This window comes from Oryctolagus cuniculus, chromosome 10, assembly GCF_964237555.1.
Source record: "Oryctolagus cuniculus chromosome 10, mOryCun1.1, whole genome shotgun sequence".
NCBI classification, from domain to species: Eukaryota; Metazoa; Chordata; class Mammalia; order Lagomorpha; family Leporidae; genus Oryctolagus; species Oryctolagus cuniculus.
In genome coordinates, this window is record NC_091441.1 from 68,777,144 (window position 1) to 68,798,074 (window position 20,931).

The following is a 20,931-nucleotide window of genomic DNA, read 5'->3' on the forward strand; positions in this document are numbered from 1 at the left end:
CCAGGCACATTAACAGGGAGCTGGATGGGAAGTGGAGCAGCCAGGACTCAAACTAGTGCCCATTTGGGATGCCGACACTGCAGGCGGCAGCTTTACCCAATACATCATAGCACCAGCCTTACCCATATATTTTTCTAGAGAGAAATTAATCAGAAATTGCTCCAGCCAAATTTTTAAGTGCATCACAGTAACTCAAGAAGAGGAGAATTACTGTCTGAAGAAATGACAGAAGAGTAATATCAATAGGATCTAGCGTTGTGACAGTATAATGTTGTTTTAATGTGATTGTTTGAACATCTTTTAAAAAAAGTATGTGAAGCAGAAAATGTTTGATTTATCATCAAAAAAAATTAAGAAGCTATTATTCTGTAGAAGAGAAGTGGGAGATAAGAACAGTGAGCTCTAAAGATTCCCCTTGTTTTTTTTTTTTGTTTTTTTTTTTTTTTTTTTTTTATTTTTTTGACAGGCAGAGTGGACAGTGAGAGAGAGAGACAGAGAGAAAGGTCTTCCTTTGCCGTTGGTTCACCCTCCAATGGCCGCCGCGGCCGGCGCGCTGCGGCCGGCGCACCGCGCTGATCCGATGGCAGGAGCCAGGAGCCAGGTGCTTTTCCTGGTCTCCCATGGGGTGCAGGGCCCAAGCACCTGGGCCATCCTCCACTGCACTCCCTGGCCACAGCAGAGGGCTGGCCTGGAAGAGGGGCAACCGGGACAGAATCCGGCGCCCCGACCGGGACTAGAACCCGGTGTGCCGGCGCCGCTAGGCGGAGGATTAGCCTAGTGAGCCGCGGCGCCGGCCATAAAGATTCCCCTTGTTTTAGCATGGCTTGAATGTGTTCTCAAAGGACATTTTTAAAAGCGTTATTTTTCTTGTGGCCTAGACAGCTGCATGGCAACATCATATCTGAAATGACATTGAATCAAATGACTCAAGTTTTGCCCGGGAATGTATCAGATCTTTCACTTCAATGTTGTCAACACTAAAACACATCCTGTTAGATCAAGTTGGTGTTGTTTATCAGATTTTAGGTAAATTTCACTTAAATGCAGAAAGGTCCTTGGCTTTGCTAGGATTTGGAATGGATTTAGCTGGAAATTTCTTACCAGAAACATAACTTGCAGATTGACCTCCTATAATACTTGCTGTTGCTGCCATTGTGTTACCAGCCACTTATTTTTGCTCACTGACCCCACTCATCTATTTATTCTGGAAATGTGTGTTGAGAGCCCAGCAACAGGGGTCAGAGAACTCAAAAGTGCCTTCGGTCCCTGTGCCTCCTAGCCCGCCCGAGGCTAGTCCCATCTCCCACAATGGCAACTCCTCCAGTTGCCTGCTTCCCAGAGGCCTCCACTGAGAATAAATATTCAATTCACTTGAGTTCATATGAATCGTGTTTGCATTTCTCCTGGAGTACTGTGTTCAGATCTGCATCGCCTAAGACATCAGGTTGAGCCTGATGGCACAGCTGGCTTGTCCTGCAGAATCTTGTGAGATTCCCAGGCCTGCCCAAGAGTCCAGGAACCACTGTGGCTCTGAGGCCCTAATGGCAAGAGTGATGTGATCCCACTTTAATTTTCAGATGGTGCGGCTTTCAAGCACACAATGGCTGGGTTTTAAGGCGGTGCAAGGCAGGATGTGGATAAGATGAAAACTGCAGTTAGAAGGCAGCAAGCCCAGGCCCGTGATCGCAGTGTCGGAGCTAGTGCGGTGGAGTAGGACTGGGAGGCTGAGGGGCGTGGGGGTTGGAGTCGTGGCCAAATGCTCATATGTAGAAGGTGGTAGTGGTCAGGAGTTCTCTGATACCTCTCACACCCTGACCATGAGCTGTGTGTCACCTGTTTGGTGCCATAACAAAATGCCGCAGGCTGGATGGCCTGAAAAACAGACACTTATTTTCTCACAATTCTGGAGGCTGGAAGTTCAAGGTCACAGAACCTGCAGGGTTGGTGTCTGCTGAGGGCTGTCTTCCTGGCTTGCAGATGGCTGCCTTTTCACAGTGCCCTCACATGGCCTGTCCTCTGTGTGTGTAGACACGGGGAAAAGAGAGGACTCTGAGGTCTCTTTCTCTTCTCATGAGGACTCCACATTATGACCTCATTTGACCTCTTTAAAGGCCCTGTGCCTAAGCACAGTCACATTGGGGGTTAAGGCTTCAACCAGAGGGCACAGCCACGTCCATGACACGGGCTAAGGCAGAAACCATGTGCCTGTGCATCGGAGCTCCATTCTGCTGTAGCCTGTGGGAACACAGGCCCTGTGTGGCCAGGTCCTCTGAGTGTCTAGAATATGGTAGGAGTGCGGATTCTCACCTGAGACCTGCTTATTTTTAAGCACTGACTCACATTAATAAAAGGCACCATCTATGTGACCAATACATTTCCTGGGCAGCCAGTTTTTGCCTCTGATCTACCCACAGGCCGCATAGACTTTGCCTTGGGCTGTGCCCAGGGCCCCAAAGGCACACACAGAGAGGACATCAGCAGCAGTCGTGGGCCTGTACCTGTTAAAAGCAATAATTGACATGACTGGATTTATTTGTTTGCATTACTGTAACATAACACCCGAGGCTGGGTAACTTTATTATAGAAGAGAGAGGTTTATTTTGTCTTGGGACTCATGTCTGGTGATGACGCTTTTACTGTCAGAGTCCCAAGGTGGTTCAGGGCATCACATGGCAAGACACAGGGAGCTTGCTTGTGTGTGTGCATGTGTGTATACATGTGTGCATATGTATTAAATGCAAGAGTATGTGTGTGTGTGTTTGTGTGCCTCCAGTAATTAAATCCTGAGGCTCCACATAATGACCTTATCTAATCTTGATCACCTCCAAGGACCCACCTCTAATCACCACAGTCGGATTAAGTTTTTGCTCTCTTAATACCTCACAGTAGAGCTTAAATTTCAACACATGAACTTTGGGGAGATACTCAAACCCTATTCAAACCATAGCACCAAGTGTAAGATCAAAATATTTGATCCACTGGAACACAGGTGGCAAGGAAAGTTACATTCTCCAGCCTTAGGTGAGTTTTTCTGCCTCCAGGTTCATGGAGTTGCAATAGAGCAGGTGCCATGGACTTATAGTAGGGGAGAGCCATCAGGTTTCCACCTGGCTGCTTGCTACTCTTTTTCTAGAGCATTCTTCAAATCTGAACTGATCAGCTGGGTAAGAGTCGCGATCTCTTGTCTTTGTTCGGTGATTTCCTGTTAGACTTTGTGTGTGTGGTAGTTCCCTGTCAGGAACACATCTGTCAAGAGGGAAGCCGTCTCTCCGAAACATTTGCTGATATGCTTCCACACCAGAATGACAGCTTTCGCTTAATCTGCATCTTTAATTGCTCTAGGAAGAAGCATTTGGTGCCGTCACTCTGAGGTTTCGGTCACTTTCTTTTTCAAGTAGATGTCTTGAGAATTAATGTAGATTCCCCCTCAGTTAATGATAATGCATGTAGTCAGCAAAGACAAGAAAGCAGTGTTTGAGCTGTGCTGTAGGTTTGAACTGGCCATACTTCTGAGGCGCCTCCTTATCAGTGTGCTGTCTTCATTGTTCTCCACAGCCTACCATGCAGCATGGCTACCACAGTCCCCAGAAATCCCAAATACTCTGACCAGTTCTCAACTTCTCTTAAATGGAAGAGAACACGGTGGTGTTGTTGCACTTTTATATCAAAAATGTGTCTTTCTATTGTATTTACTGTGTTAAGTACAGTTTTATAGGTTTGAAGCTGCTATTGTTTACACAAAGCCTGATTTCATCCCATTTGTATTGTTCTTGGACAGGCAAACGCTGGAAGTTGGTGTCCTTTTTCAAGGACACCCCGTTGAGTGGCAAACACATTTGAGTTTGTACAGGGGTTTGTGCTGGCCCTGAAAACATACTCTAACCAATGTCACCTGCCGGTGTGTCTGTCTGTTCCTGGGATATCTGACTATTATGTGAATACTTCTCTCAAAATTTGGGGATTTACTTAGAAACCACAAACACAGGCAAAATGAGCAAAAGGATTTGGAACAGGCACTGGCATCAGAGTTTGAAATCCTGGCACTCACTCACCAGGTACACGAACTTAAGGAAGCATCTCAGAGCTCCAGCTTCCACATCCCTGATACTCCTAATGCATGGGATTACTGAGAGGACTAAGTGTAATTAATTGAGTAATTTACATACATGCAGCCAGGAAAAGAGCTTAGCAAGTGATAACTACTCAATACACTGGAACCATCTCTAAATCTTAGATTCAAGTGAACTCCATGGAGCTGGACCAATTCTCTGCACTACACATACTCAGAATTGTAAAGTAAACGTTAATATAAAGTCACATCCTGGAAAGATGGTAATATGAGACCACACATCTGGATCTCAGGGTCCACATTTCCACATGGCTCTGTGACAGAGCCAGGAGTCCAGGCCATGCATGGCCAGCTGGGGAAGGATACAGTGGTCCAGTCAAGAGAGGTGAGAAGTGAATTCAGGCAGGTGCAGTCATGATGAAGAGGAAGGAACAGGAATAACTTATGGATTTGCCAAAATGGATTCTTGAGAACCTGGTGCCTGAGGAGTAGTGGAGAAGAATGTGTTGGGGAAAGAAGGCTGTCTCAGTTTTCCAGCTCAGAGAAAGTGGTGATGGCTGTCTCTGTGATACGGGATGTTAGAGGCAGAGGCAGATGGAAGGAAATGAGAGCAAGGAGCCGTGTCTGGGAATCCGGCCTATGGGGTCCACTGGGCAGTCTCTGGGAAGTATCTGGGGGTTTGACAAGGGTCTGGAGCCCTGCGAGGATGCCAAGCTGGACATGAGCTTTTGGGATTAACTCACCGGCTGTGGGTGGACACAGACCCGTGGAAAACGTGCTGAGTGAGAATGGACAGGAAAGGAGGAATTGGAACTTGGGGTAGACAAAAGCTTGAGGAAGTCCAGCTTTTCAGAAGGTGTTGGAGGAAGAGGAGTTTGAAGAGTGACAGAGACAACCAGAGGAAGCAGGAAAGGACGGGGCTTGGGAAGAAAGGAGTGCTCAGTGGTTTCAGCCAGGAGTCCAAGGATAATGTGAACCAAAAAAAAATCCACTGATAGAAAAGGAGGTGAAAACATTGAAGCAGAAAGGGTGCCCATGCGTGGGCAGATGTTCCTGAAACTGGACAGGGCAGCTGTGCTCTGTGGGGCAAAAGTTTGGAAGGATACAAAGGAAGCTGGCGGCAAAGGGAAAGCGGGTGGGAGGGGAATGTCCAGCCTGGTCATTCGTGTAGGTTCCTGGTAAAGCGCTGCCTCTGTTTTGGCACCGGCTCTGTCCACCGTGTGAGCATTCAAGCGTGTCGACACACAGCTCCCCATGGATACTGTCAGACGAATCTGTGGTTTAGAGTACAACTCTATAGTGTCAGACAGGATCTAGAGACCAAGAAGTCTTGCAAAACCCCTAGCTGATTCAATGAGCATATGCAAAGTTTCCCGAAGTAAGCCTTAATGATAAGACCTGAGGCTGGCATTGTGGCTAGCAGGTTAAGCCTCTGCGTGCGGTACCAGCATCCCATATGGGCACCTGTTCAAGACTGGGCTGCTCCGCTTCCAGCCCAGCTCCCTGCTAATGTGCCTGGAAAAGCAGCAGAGGATGGCCCAAGTGCTTGGGCTGGTGCATACATGGGTGAGACCCATAAGAAGCTCCTGGCCTCGGCCTGACCCAGCCCTAGCTGTTGTGGCCATTTGGGGAGTGAACCTGCAGATGGAAGAGCTCTCTCTCTCTCTCTCTCTCTCTGTAACTCTGAGTTTCAAATAAATAAATATGAATCTTTAAAAAAAAAATAATACTAAGACCTAACTACTGGGACCCAAAGTCAGCTCATGGCATTGAAAAAGGTAATTGGGAGACTTCCAAAATCTCACTACACAAAGAACCCTAAACAATTGTTCCTTACTCTCAAATCCCTGATTAACTTACTTTGTGTCTACATTGGTTAATAATTAGCACCTAATTTTTTTTAGTTGTTTGAAACCAACTTTTACTGAATAACAGGAAAATTGGATCCTGTCGACCGAAGCAATGACTGTAATTGTGTTTAGGAATCAGGTGAAAAACAGAATTCCCTTACCGCAGGTGCAGAGGTATAGTGAGGGCAGTGAAACTGTTCTGTGTGACCCTGTACTGGAGGATGTGTGTCAGTGTACATTTGTCCAAGCCCACAGAACGGGCAGCACCGAGAGTGACCCTAACGTGAGTGTGAACTCTGGGTGATAATGATGAATCACTGCAGGCTCACAGATTGTTCCAGTCTGGTCGGGGCTGCTCATAAGGGGGTATCCCAGGAAGTCCTTCAACCTCTGCTCAAGTCTGCTGCAAACCTAAAACTGAAAACTAAAGTCTATTTATAAGATCTTGCAATGGAAAAGAAATAAGTGGAGGATTTTGTCCTTGAATCAGGATCACAAGAGGAAGAGCCAGAGGGCAAAATGAAAGTGCGCAGTGGTCAGAACAGAAGGGCCTTGGGTTATTCCTGCGAGCCATCTGCAAGCTGCAGCATGAGGCTGTCCCCTAAATAATCCCCAGTAAGTTGACCCTAGCAGGAAAGAGAGTGCCCCACTATTGAAAGTTGTGGTTTCTGAGTTACTATATATATATATATATAGTATATATAGTATATTATATATAATATTATGTATTCAATATCTAATAAATTATATATATATATATATATATATAATTGGGGTGGGCATTTGGCCTAGTAGTTACATGCCAGTTAAGACACCCTGTCGACATCAGAGCGCCTGGGTTCAATACCCAGCTCCAGCTCTGGCTCCTGACTCCAGCTTCCTACTATTGCAGTGATGGCTTAAGTGCTACCCATGTGAGACACCTGAATTGAATTCCTGGCTCAGCTTCAGTGCCAGCCTGGCCTTAGACTAGTGCAAGCATTTGAGGAATGACCCAGCAAATGGGAATGTTACCTCTCCCTCACTGTGTGTGTGTACCTTTCCTTCTCAAATGATATTTAAGCTGTGGTTTTAGGGTATCATTTGCTGACCTTTGCAGCTGTAGTGTTAGTAGTTGGTTACCAGGTGTTGGATCTCTCCCAACAAGGAAGGCTGCCCTTGAGACGGTCAGTGGCACAAGTGCTGGTCCCAGGACCACCAGCATCCCTCCATTCGGCTGCCCTGTCTCTGGGATGTGTGTGGCCCTGCCTTCACTCTCAGGGCTTGTGCCTTCTGCCACTGCAGACGGCTTGCTAGGGAAGCTTCCATCAAAACCACCAGGAGTTAGACCACTCTCTGCAGCCCTCCTGTTGTGCTTTTAATTGCTGCTCTGGGAAAAAGCCAATGGAGGCTACAGGTAAAGCTGCTGACTGATAGGAGATATAGGAAGAAAGCCAGCAGACCACAGATCAGCTTTTCTTAATCCAGCAGAAGATTCTTAGAGAAGATTTAGGTCCTGCTTTGCTATGCTTTGGCTTAGCATTTACTTGGTGTGTTTTTCTGTGGTTGGAGAATGATTTTTCACTCTGAGGAAGTGAAATTATCTCAGGAAGAGCTTAAGGAGAGGATATTTTGGCTTAAGAGGAAAATAAGGAACAATTCTATTCATACCTTGAGTTCCAACGGAAAAGGTAGCTCCATTCACTGAATCCCTTATACAGGGATACTTCTGAACATTCATTGAGAAATGGAATTGAAAGATGGATTTATTTGTGCAGGAAAATTTTAAAATCCACACATTTTCCATGAACTTCTTGAAGACTCTTCTATCACTAACATTTCCTTTTTTGGATAGATTTTTAAGGATTTATTATTTATTTGAAAGAGTGACAGAGAGAGACAGAGACAGAGAGAGATAGTTCTTCCATTCACTGGGTTCATGCCCAAATGCCCAAAAGAGCCAGGGCTGGGCCAGGCAGAAGCCAGGAGCCATGAACCCATCCAGTCTCCCGTGTGGGTGGCAAGGACTCAAGTACTTGAACCATCATAGGTGCGTTAGCAGGAAGCTGTATCAGAAGCAGAGGAGCCAGGATTCAAACCAGCACTCTGCTATGGGACACGCGATAGTGTCACTGATTCTGGAGGCAAAGCATTAGCAGGGCAGTTGTGAAACCTGCTATGAGTTTGCCCCTGGCAGTCTATGTTCACATTCTTAAAAAAAAAAAAAAAAAAAAAAAAGCCCCATAAAGAGCCCAGAAGGACCCACTGCTCTCAGGAGGTAGCAGCCACCTGGGGTGCTCACCTTCTGGAATTGATGACCAAGAAAATCAAGGAAGTTTGAGCCTTAGAGCGTAGTGGTATCCAGTGGGAAAGTGATTGCTCGTTTTATCTCAGCCAACTACATGCTTCACACACCAGGATTAGAAGCTGCCTGTTATAAATGACAACACCATGCTGGGTCAGAGGTTGTCTAAATTGGAATGAAGAAGAAAAAATGGAAAATTTACCTTTTAATTTGTTTGTTATTGTTTTATTTGAAAGGCAGAGACGCAAAAGGAGAGATATTCCATCTACTATTCCCCAAATGTCTGCAACAGCTAGGTCTGAGCCAGGCCAAAGCCAGGAACCTTCATCTGGGTCTCCCACATGAGCGCTAGGGTAGCAGGACTTAACCAGGCACTCTGATATGGGATGCAGGCATCCCAAATGTTAACTTAAGCCACTGTGCCAAATGCCTGTCCCTAGCCTTTATTTTTTAAAACAATTTGTTCTTGGTGAAATTTAGGAGCTGTGGCCAGGAGAACTACCTACAGGAAAGCAATAAACACTGTTTATTTACTACTGTTAAAAGGACAGTAAGTTTTGAGTTGTGATTGGTTTTCAAACATTTGGAGTGGGATGGGGAATGGCTAATCTAGAATCCCAGTATTGGCTACTCTGCCCTAGGCAGTGGGGTGTCAGCCATTAGACAGCAGAGTAGAATTTTATGCGTTGCAAGGGAATCACTGTTAGGAAAGTAGGTCAATGCTAAGCCATAACGTGGACCCCTTAACTTGACTGTGGATTAACAGCTGCATTGTGTGGGCACTTCCGGAGCATCTAGGTGGTATGATTTGGAGTATCCAAGCCAAGAGGCAGTGAGAAGCACAGATCAGAGCTAGAATCACAAAGTGCACAGTTACCTGGTCTATGTTTTTACCCAGTGGTGAGGATTACACCCCAGCATGAGTTTTGGAGGAGACAAACCTCATTCAAGTCACAACTCTTGTCCTCAGGCACTCAAGACTTAAGCAGCAGACGTAAGCATGTCCCAGTCAGTGAAGTACAAGGGTCCCCTCATCCCGCAGAGGTTTCGTGCCAAGACCCTCCACGGATGACTAAAGCCAAGATAGTACCAAACTCTGGATCTACTGTGTTATGTACAAGTGTACCTGTGATAAACTTCAACGTACAAATCAGGCACTGTAAGATTAAACGCCATAACTAATAAGGAAATGGAGACAATAATAACAATGTACAGTAAGAAGAGTTCTGTAAAACTCATGAATTATTTACTTCTGGAATTTTCCATTTAGTATTTTTGGACCGCGGTTGACCTCCAGTAACTGAAGCTGCGGAAAGTGAGATGTGGAATGTGGATTCAGAGGGCGTCTGCACCGCACAAAATAGCACCTGGCGGGCACACAGGACAGGGGCCAGAGGGGAAGGCAGGACACTGAGGCCTCCGCAGAGGAGGCACTCTTCAACGGAGCCCAAACACCATGGGTCTCACCATAGACCACCCTGATCACACGAGGGTCATGCCCAAGACCTGTGAGTCACGTGTAGACCACCCCTAGTCTCAGCCAGGGTCACACAGCATGGACTGCCAGGGGCAGTATTCCCTCTCCCTGGCACAACAGCCATTCTGGCCTCCAGAACACGTCTCCTGTCTTTGTCATGGTCCCACTGTGCCTTGATGCTCAGTTTGGTGTCCAGGGCACTACTTATGTCCCAAGGTCTTAGGGCATAGAATAGAAGCAGTGAGGAGGGGTCCAAGAGTGATAAATGAGCAGTAAAGATAAGCACCATCCTCTCTACTTTAATATGCCCCATATGTTAAAGTTGCACTGGGTGATGCAGGCCAGGCTTTGCCCAGAGAGGCAATGGAGAAGTGCTCCTGCTGTGTGGCCTGCCTGCTTGCTCCATCCCCAGCCCCTGGCACCAGCACATAACCTACCAGAGTGTGTTTGGACTCCATCTCCTGCATTTTTCTCTTCTCTCCCTTAATATCAGTATTTTCATTCAGTTTCTCCTAATTAAACCTTGCTCTTTAAAAAAAAAATATTTATTTGAGAGGCAGAGAGAGAGACAAGATTGCCTGTCTGCTGGTTCACTTTCCAAATGTTTGTAGTGGCCAGTGCTGGGAACACAATCCAGGTCTCCCACGTGGACGGGAAGCACTCAACTGTTTGAGCCATCATCACTACCTCCTAGGACTTGTATTAACAGGAAGCTGCAATCAGGAGCAGAGACAAGACTCAAAGCCAGGCATTCCAACATGAGATGCAGATACTGGCATCTTAACCACTGGGCCAAACACCCACCTCCAAAGCTTGCTCTTAAATGGAACATTTTCCTCATTATATAACATTATTAATAGAGGTGAATGTTAAGTTCATCACCAAAAACTTTTAGCAGTTTTTGAAGTCATAATTGAGATACAGAAAATGACATGTATTTAAAGTATACAATTTGGAGCATCTTGACTCTTGTAGATACCTATAAAACCTTTACCACAATCAAGATAGTAAACACATCCAAAACCTCTAGAAATTTCCTCTTGCCATTTGTTTTGCCTTGTCTTTTTATTGTGGTAGGAGTACTTGACATGGGATGCATCCTCTTAACCAATTTTTCTGGATCCAACACAGTGCTGTTATCCATAGGCACAGTGTTAACACCACAGCAGATCTCCACACTTACCCATCTTGTACAGCTGTGACTATTGAAGTGCAGATCCCCTCTCCCCTCAACCCCTAGAGACCAACATTTTACTCTCCGCTCCTATGCATGCCACTATTAAAGATACCTCACTCACGTAAGAGAAGTCGTGCAGTATTTCTTCTTCTATGACTGGTTTATTTCACTTAGCGTAATGCCCTGCAGGTTCATTCAGCCATGCATGTAGCAGGATTTTCTTCCTTTTTAAGGCTGAGTAATATTCCTCTGTGTGGGTGGGGGGAGAGGGAGAGGGACCACTCATCCATCAGTGGACATTTCAGTTGTCTCCATATTTGGCTGTTTTTGAATAATGCTGTTTTAAAGGTGGAAGTGCAGATCTGTCTTTGAGAGATCTTTGAGGTCCTGATTTAGTTCTTTTGGATCTATACCCAGAATCGGGGTTGCTGGATCATATGGAAGTCCTCTTTAGAATTTTTTGAGGAACCTCCACACTGCTTCTGCTACAGCCTCACAATGTTACATTCACGTTAGCAATGCATGAGGGTTCTGTTCCTTCACCTCCGTGCTGACACATGATGGTGGTGGTCATGGTTGATAATAGCCACTCCAACATATGTAAGGTGAACATCTCAACATCGTTTTGGTTTGCATTTCCTTGATGATTAATAATGTTGAGCATATTTTCTTAACCTGATTGGCCATCTGTAGATTTTCTTTAGGAAAGTGTCTGTTCAAGTTCTATGCCCATTTTTGGGTGGTCATTTGGGTATTTGCTGTTGAGCTTTCAGAGTTACTTATATATGTTATGGATGAACCTCTTCTCAGATATATGTTTTACACGTATTTTCTTGCATTGCATAGGTTGTCCTTTCACTCTGTTGATTGTTCCGTTGCTGTGCAGATGCTGTTTAGTTTGATGCACTCCCACTTGACCATTTTGGCTTTTTTGCACATGCTTTCAGTATTGTACGTAAGAAATCGTTACCCAGACCAATGTCAGGAAGATTTTCTCCCATTTTCTTCTACTGGTCTTCACAGTTGCAGGTTTTAGGTTTGTGTGTTTAATCCATCTTGGGTTGACTTTTGTGTATAGTGTAAGATAAGAGTCCAATTTCATTCTTTTGCATGTGGATGTTCAGTTTTCGTGACACCATTTGTTGAAAAGGCTGTCTTTCCCCGTTGTTCATTGTTGGCCCTCTGGTGGAAGATAAGCTACTCAAATGTGTGGTTTACCTCTGGCTTCTGTGTCCTGTTCTGTTAGTATTTGTGTCTGTCTTTATTCCAGGATCACACTGGTTTAATCACTGTGGCTTCCTTATACATGTTGAAATGAACAAGTGTGGTTTGGCTTTATTCTTCTTTCTCAAGATTGTTTACTCAGGGTCTTTTGTGGTTCCATGTGAATTTGAGAATTATTTTTTCTAGGATTTTCATAGGGATTGCTTTGAATCTATAGATAACTTCGCATAGTACAGACATTCTGACAATATTAAGTCTTCTTCCAATCCATAAACATGAGATGTCTCTCCATTTGTGTCTTCTTTTTTACATCACTGCTTTGTAGTTTCTGTGTAAAAGACTTTTCACCCCCTGAGCTAAGTTAATTCATAAGTACATTTTATTATTTTTAATGTTGTTACAAATGAGATTGCTTTCTTAGTTTCATTTTAGGATAGTTCATTATTTGTAGAAAGAAATGCAGCTGATTCTTGCACGTTGGTGTCCTGCAACTTTGCTGAATGTTTTTATTATTTCTAAAAGTTTTATGTAGGATCTTTAGAGTTTTATACATATATGGTCATGCCATTTGCAAATGGATGATTTTACTTTTTTTCTAATTTGAAAGATTTTATTTCTTATTCTTGACTCATTGCTCTGGCTAGGACTTTGAGTACTGTGTGAATAGAAGTGGGGAAAATGGACATCCGTGCCTTGTTCTGACCTTAAAGGTAAAATATTCAGTTTCTCACTAAGAGAAAGTATGGTGTTAATTGTGTTAAGTATGTTAACTGTGGACTTTTCACACATGGACTTTGTTATGTTTAGGTAAATTCCTTTTTTTTTTTTTTTTTTTTTTTTTTTTTTGCCAGGCAGAGTTAGACAGTGAGAGAGAGAGACAGAGAGAAAGGTCTTCATTCCTTTGGTTCACCCCCTAAATGGCTGCTATGGCCAGCGCGCTGGGCCAATCCAATGCCAGGAGCCAGGTGCTCCCTCCTGGTCTCCCATGCAGGTGCAGGGCCCAAGCACTTGGGCCATCCTCCACTGCACTCCTGGGCCACAGCAGAGAGCTGGACTGGAAGAGGAGCAACCAGGACAGAACCGGCACCCCAACCGGGACTAGAACCCAGAGTGCCGGCGCTGCAGGTGGAGGATTAGCCTAGTGAGCCACGGCGCCGGCCTAGGTAAATTCCTTGTATACCTATTTTATTGAGAATTTTTCTGTTAGATTTTATCAGATGCTTTCTATGCATCTGTTGAGATGATTTTTTTTTTTTGCATGAACAAGAGAAATTTATTTTTACAATTCTGGAGATTAAAAAGTCCAAGGCCAAGGTGACAGGAAGTCTGCTGTCTCGTGAAGGCCACCCTCCTGTTTCTGTCCTCTCACTGAATCCACACAGATCATGTGATTCTTACCCTTCATTGTGTTAATGTGTTCTACCACATTAATTGATTTGCACATGTTAAGCCATCTTGCATCTCAGAGATAAATCTCACTTGGTCATGGTGTATTTTTTTAATATGCTGTTGAATTCAGTTTTCTGGCATTTTGTTGATGACTTTTGCACCAGTAGTCCTTAGGAATCTTATAGCCTGTAGTTTCTTTTCTTGTAGTGTCCTTATCTAACTTTGGTATCAAGGTAATGCTGACATCATAAAATGAGTTTGGAAGTGTTCCTTCCTCTTCAGTTTTTTTTTATTATTATTTTTTGGAAGAGTTTGAGAAGTATTGGTATTAATTCTTCTTGAAATATTTAGTAACATTCACCAGTGAAGCCATCTGGTCCTGAGCTTTTCTTGATGAAGGGTTTTGAGTTACTCATTCAATCTCCTTACTAGTTACTGATGAACTCAGACTTTCTATTTCTTCATGATTCAGCCTTGGTAGATTATATAGTTCTTAGAGTTTATCCATTTCTTCTTGATTATAAGATTTGTTGGCATATAGTTGTTTTTATGATCCTTTTTTATTTCTGTGACCACAGTTGTACTGTTTCTTCTTTCTGATTTTATTTATTTCAGACTTCATTTTTCTTAGTCTAGCTAATGGTTTGTCAATTTTATCTTTACTGCCCACTTCCATGATTAGAAAAAACTATCCTCACAATTCAAACTCAGGTACTTGTCACTTGGTGTTTGAGGACAGAAGTGGAGATTTTAATTTGGACTTTTTTAAATTTTTTTAAAAAATTTTTATTTATTTATTTGAGAGGTACAGTTATAGATAATGAGAGGGAGATACAGAGAGAAAGGTCTTCCTTCCATTGGTTCACTCCCAGATGGTCACAACGGCCAGAGCTGCACTGATCCGAAGCCAGGAGCCAGGAGCTTCTTCCAGGTCTCCCATATGGGTGCAGGCGTCCAAGCACTTGGGCCATCTTCTACTGCTTTCCTAGGCCGTAACAGAGAGCTGGATCGGAAGTGGAGCAGCCAGGACTAGAACCAGCACCCATATGGGATGCTAGCACCGTAAGCAGAGGATTAACCTACTGCACCATGGCACCGGCCTCTAATTTGGCCTTCTTAAAAATTTGTTTTCTTGAGCCGGCGCCGTGGCTCAATAGGCTAATCCTCCGCCTTGCGGCGCCGGCACACCGGGTTCTAGTCCCGGTCAGGGCGCCGGATTCTGTCCCGGTTGCCCCTCTTCCAGGCCAGCTCTCTGCTGTGGCCAGGGAGTGCAGTGGAGGATGGCCCAGGTGCTTGGGCCCTGCACCCGCATGGGAGACCAGGAAAAGCACCTGGATCCTGGCTCCTGCCATCGGATCAGCGCGGTGCGCCGGCTGCAGCGGCGGCCATTGGAGGGTGAACCAACGGCAAAAAGGAAGACCTTTCTCTCTGTCTCTCTCTCACACTGTCCACTCTGCCTGTCAAAAAAAAAAAAATTTTGTTTTCTTTAAATATTCAGAGAAGACTGACAGCAGCAAAGTTTGCAAAACACAGAAGTGAGCAGAGAATTGTAACACTAGATTCCTGTATTTTCAGGCTGGGTTTAGGTGGGTAAAGCTCAGAGCCTATGTTTCTTTCTTTAGTAACACCAGTGTTTTACCCAAATTTGCATGTACCATATATGTGCAGTTTTACCTTATAAGTTTATGTTGAATGATTTACGAAACAAGTCATCATCAAAAGCTCATTTCCAAAGCAAATGAGTTAGACCCACCATACAAAGCCCATGGGAACCAAAATCACCAGGCATCCCAAGAGCTGAGTCTTCCTAATACAAGTACAAGAAGAAACCCATGAAAATCTGGATTTCCCTTATCTTAAAATCATGTAATACGTTGGTATTAAAGGGCTTGAGGTCTGGGTATGTAGTTGGGTTGTAGCTTTTGGAGACAGATTCACACACTGCTGTTGCTTGCTGCATTCAAGTGGCTGATGTCTCCCCCAAGAAGGATGGGAGCAGACTGTTCTGGGCAGTCCAAAGCCATGTTCACATCCTACTGCAGTGGCAGCATCAAGATAGTCACAGCAGCATGCAAATACAGGCAGCAGAGTGCAAGAGAAGCATGCCATTGGTAGGTTTTGCCATCATACCCAAATAACATATCTACTCACGGTTGTTTTTTGTTTTTTGTGTTTTTTTTGCGAGTATTCTGGAACAAAGCTTCTCAGATTATGTGCTTGTGAATCTCCTGGGGATTTTGACAAAGTGCAGATTCTGACTCAGTATGTCTGAGGTGGCGTCCACATGCTTGACTGTGAACTACGCAGGAGCAAGCTGAGTCTAGACCAGGAGTCAGCCAACTATTTCTGTAGTTTATGTTTTATAGGACAAGAGATAGAATTAAAGCTACTATGTAGGTACTTAATGGGAGAAAATGAATTTCCACAAATTTTTATTAATGAAGTCCAAAACATACTATGAAATATAACCCAAAAATTTAGTGTAATTTTTCATGATATAGGTCTACTAATGAAAAGAATGGAGCTATTTTTAGAAGGGATAGCATTTCACTTAGAGTTCAAAGTTAAGTGTTCCCCGTCAACAAAATCAATAGCAAATGTTCACCTGCTAACACTGACTTTTAATAAGACGTTTATGTCATCTTTGCAAATGTCATTTCACTCAGGTAGGTGCTGCCAAATGTGGATATTCATCCACAAGTATATGACTTTAATTGAGCATAATGTTCATCAATTGGAAGGCATTTATAAATTCTATCCAATTCTTCTCTTGAAGTCTGCATTATATTGCAAATTAATCACTTCCAATTGAAGGTGAAGTGGAAGCACCTCAATTGCATAGTTACATGGATTTCAGAATTTGGAAATTTCCTTTGCAGCTTGACATTATATGTGATTGAAGCAACATTGGCATCTGAATGGCTTTATTGCTGTATAAGATTTGCTTGTACCATATATGTGCAGTTTTACCTTATAAGTTTATGTTGAATGATTTACGAAACAAGTCATCATCAAAAGCTCATTTCCAAAGCAATTCGGCATTTAATAATAGAGATTATGAGAGGTTCTGCTCTTCCAGAAAAATTTCTATCTCAGCCCTCGGCTCAAAAATTCACAATAAAACATCACCACTGCTAAGCCACCAAACTGCTGTAAAGTAGATCAGGATGTGCAGCTTCTATTTTTTCCAGACATTAATAGAACTGACAGTGTCCACAGAAATAAATCAAGTTTATTGGAGATGCTAGTGATTAAATAGCTGATGACCAATTCAAATACTTTCTGCAGAGTACCTGCTGGTGAATAATACAGTAAATCACTGTGGCATTTAGACACCTTAGCGTCTCACAAGCTTTGTAAATTTTTTCCACTACACCTTTTCTCTGCTCCACATATATTTTTACCACCATCAATGGTAAGTCAGCTTAGCAGACTTCGCTTCAGATTGTAGTGTTTTCTTAATATCTTTGAAAATATCCTCATCATGGTTGTTCCACAGACTGTTCCTAGAGGCTGATTCTTCAGTCACTTTGCAGAATTCTGCAACAACTCTTTGAGTAAGCAGAACTGAGCATTGTTGGTAGTGACCTGTCAGCCACAATCAGCCAAGGAAAACCATTCAAAATCACTTGCCCTGAGAGGGCATTAGCCTAGTGGGCAAAATGTTAGTTAAGATACGCACCTCACACATCAGAGTGCCCATGTGCAATACCCAGCTCTGGCTCCTGACTCCAGCTTCCTGCTAATGCAGACCCTGGGAGGCAGTGGTGAAGGCTCAAGTAATTGGGTTCCTGCCACCTGCATGGGAGACCTAGGTTGAGTTCCCAGCTCCTGACTTCTGCCCAGCTCAGCCCCTGCCATTGTAAGCATTTGGGAAGTGAACCAGCAGATTGGAGCTCACTCTCCCTCACCCTCACCTCCATCTCTGTTTATCTCTCTGCCTCTCAAAATTTTTTTGAAGAATTTTAGTCACCACAGATTTCAATTGACTATTGATATTTCTTCCTAACAGTCTCAGCTCTTCAAGCAACTGTTCTCACCACAAGACTAATATTTATCTTCTCTGAACACAATTGCTGCAATTGCTGCAAACACAATTTAATTAGCTTACCATCAGGAGATAATTTTTCTTGCTAAACATGAGCCACTCAGAAACTTACTTAGATGAAGAAAATTCTCTTGTGATGAGAGTTTCCATTTTAAGGTTTCTCGTTTTTCTGACCAATGCTTTTCTGTGAGCTGGGAATACCATGATGAATGCCAGGTCTGTCGATGGTGACCTACGTTGCATTCTTTCGGTAGAGCTGTCACATCATTTCATGACACAACTGTGCTGTGCCTGCTAATTTGATCATAAGTAATGCACCCACCACTCTGCCATGAGGATGTGACCTTCGAAACCCACGTTTTACTTCTATTCTGACATAACGGGCAGGTAGTGATAATAAAAAATAAAATGCTATAGTCTCCTCAACAGGAAAGCAGCCAGACCCAACACGTTAATGAATGATGTGCCTACACTCCAATACAACTTTATAAACACTAAAATTTGAATTTCATGTAGTTTTCATATGCCATGAAATACTTTTTTTTCAATCATTTAAAAATGCTAACACAGGGTGGGGCAGGCATTTGGCACAGTGGTTAAGACGCTACTTGGGATGCCATATCCCATTATTAGTGCCAGGGTTGGAGTCCCAGCTCTGCTGCTGATTTCAGCTTCTGTTAACACAGACCCTGGGAGGCAGCAGGTGATGGCTTAAGTATTTGGGTCCTCGCCACTTGGCACATATATAGGAGACCTGAATTGAGTTCCAGGCTCTTGACTTTAGCCTGGCCCGACATCAATTGTTGATTGAACCAGTGGATGCAGTGAGTGGAGGTCTCTCTCTCTCTCTCTCTCAAATAATTTTTTTATTTAAAGATTTATTTATTTACTTGAAAGGCAGAATTACAGAGAGGCAGAGGCAGAGAGAGAGAGAAATCTTCCATCCACTGGTTCACTCCCCAGATAGCTACAATGGCCAGAACTGAGCCAATCCGAAGGCAGGAGCCGCAAGTTTCTTGCAGGTCTCCCATGTGGACTTGGGCCATCTTCTAGTGCTTTCCCAGGCCATGAGAGCTGGATCAGAAGTGAAGCAGAGGAGACTCAGACCAGCACTCATATGGGATGCTGGCACTGCACATGGCAGCTTTACCTGCTATGCCACAGCATTGGCCCCCCAAATAATTTTTTTTTATTTGACAAGTAGAGTTATAGACAGTGAGAGAAAGACAGAGAGAAAGGTCTTCCTTCCATTGGTTTACTCCCCTAATGGCCGCTATGGCCGGCGCTGAGCTGATCCGAAGCCAGGAGCTGGGTGCTTCCTCCCAGTCTCCCATGCAGGTACAGGGACCCAAGCACTTGGGCCATCCTCTGCTGCCCTCCCGGGCCACAGCAGAAAGCTGGACTGGAAGAGCAGCAACCAGGGCTAGTACCTGGCACCCCAACTGGGACTAGAACCCGGGATGCCAGCACCATAGGTGGAGGATTAGCCAAGTGAGCCACAGTGCCGGCCAAATTTTTAATGCAAATTCTTAGCTCAGACAAAAGCCAGCCACAGATGAGATTTAGCCCCAAGGCTGTGGTTTGCTAACCACCTGTCTCGACTCTACAGATGACCCCAAACACATGAACAAATATTCATTCTGAAAGATCACTTTGATCAAGAGCCGTCATCCCACTGTAGATAAGCAGCTATGGATTGCATGCCTGAAGGAATATCTCCGAGACTCCTTCACATACAAGCTGGGGTGACACAGGTGTGCTCTGCTCTTTCCATGAATATGCCAGGGGTGCAGGGGAGCCCTGCAGGAAGCCCCGCCCTGGGGAAGCCCTCGAGGGTGCCAGACACTGGGTCACTTTTCTGTTTCCTGTCCCTGTTTTCCATCTGCGACCCTGAGAGTTTTCCTGCCTCTCTCCATACACAACCTGTCGCCCCTGGTTGGTCATAGAACAGAGTAAAGGACTATCATAGGCTTGTGGACTCCTCCCCGACTCTGCTTGTGCCCTTTTGTGTACAATTCACTGCCAATACAGGCCTTGGCACAACACACTCTTACTATCTGACACCTGCAGAAGTTGGTGGTCCCATGGGCTCTCTGTGCCAGGATGCAGGTTTTGGCAGGGCTGCACATCTTTCTGGGGGCTCTAGGGAGGAATAATCTTTCTGTGCCTTTCGCATCTTAGAGACCACCCAGATTCCTCACCTTCAACGTCAGCAGCATGAACTATGTCCTGTATGGCCTTCAGTGCAAAGACTTCAGACCAACTCTTTGTATTACACTTGGTTGCCTCTTGGCTATTTAACCTCTGAGTGCAAATCATTGAACTCTTTAATGGAGTATTGTAGAGAATAAATCATAATGGGTAAACATTAAAAAAAAAAAAAAAGCATGTCCTCATGCTGTCATCTTGCTTTTTCTCCTTCCTCTCTGCCTGCCTTTTCCTTTTGAGGCCGCTCCTGATGGCTTTGGGCCCACCAGGATGGCCCAGGCTAACCTCTTCTCACAGTCACCCATGATGGTGACTTTGCCAGGGAGCCTAAGGTATGCACAGGCCCTGGCCCCAGGCTCCCTCTGCCCACACCCATCTCTGCCCCAGCCTTTGGCCTGCCTGCCTGCCAGTGTCTGGCAGGCCTCAGGACAGAAGTGGAAAAGCACCTCTTGCTGTCATTGTCTCTGCTTCTTTCTATTTTCATTTCTCTTTTTTAACATCAGGCTTCACAAGTAGGCTTGGTTCTAGCACAGCGCTTTTCAAACTTCGCCTGGATGAGCACACTATTAATAGCACATCAAGAGCAGGGTGCTCGCAAGCCATGGAGACATGGGGCAACCCTAGATGTGTGTAACTAGGTGAAAGAAGCCCGTCGGAGAAGGCCACCTACGGTAGGATGCGACTACCTGATATTCTGGACAAGGCAGAACCACATTCGATTGGTTTTCTGGAGCTTCCATAACAATGTACCGCAGGCTGGGTTCCTTACAATTGTGGAGGCAACGAGTTTGAGATTCAAGGTGTGGCAGTGTCTTCTGAGGCGTCTTCTCCTTGACTGGCAGCTGGCTGGCCTCTTCCCAGCTCTCCACCCCTCTTCCTCTGTGTGTGTCTGTGACCTCGTCCCCTCCTCCTAGAAGGACACCAGCCATTACTGGATTAGGGCCCACGCTGACTCTGACATCATTGCATCTCACCTGCTCCCTTGACAGGCCTCATCTCCACATAGAGTCACAGTCTGAGGACTTCACTGGATGGTTTTTGGGAAGACAACTTAGCCTGTAACGCTTGGGTGAGTTACTCCAGCCCATTTCCTGGGTGATTGAAAACCTGCAGGGTTTGAGTAGAGCCCAGAATAAGACAAGAGGCCTTGCACAGGTCCAGGCCACTGTGCAAGCTCCCCTGCCCCCGTGTCCTTCAAGTGGCAG

At 44.7% G+C, this 20,931-nt stretch overlaps 1 protein-coding gene across 3 annotated transcripts in view; it reads left to right on the forward strand.

The window, feature by feature from the left end:
* GNAL (G protein subunit alpha L) overlaps window positions 1-20,931 on the forward strand; it is a 191,814-nt gene that overhangs the window by 7,529 nt on the left and 163,354 nt on the right. Inside the window, exon 1 of one of the 3 annotated variants that reach the window (XM_070050496.1) lies at window positions 786-3,021. The exons of 1 other annotated variant lie outside the window; for it this stretch is intronic. In XM_070050496.1, coding sequence (XP_069906597.1) covers window positions 2,907-3,021 — 115 coding nt within the window. In that variant the 5' untranslated portion in view covers window positions 786-2,906. Of the gene's footprint in view, window positions 1-785; window positions 3,022-14,965; window positions 20,796-20,931 lie in introns of those variants that run through there. One more of the 3 variants, XM_070050497.1, reaches the window with a different exon arrangement.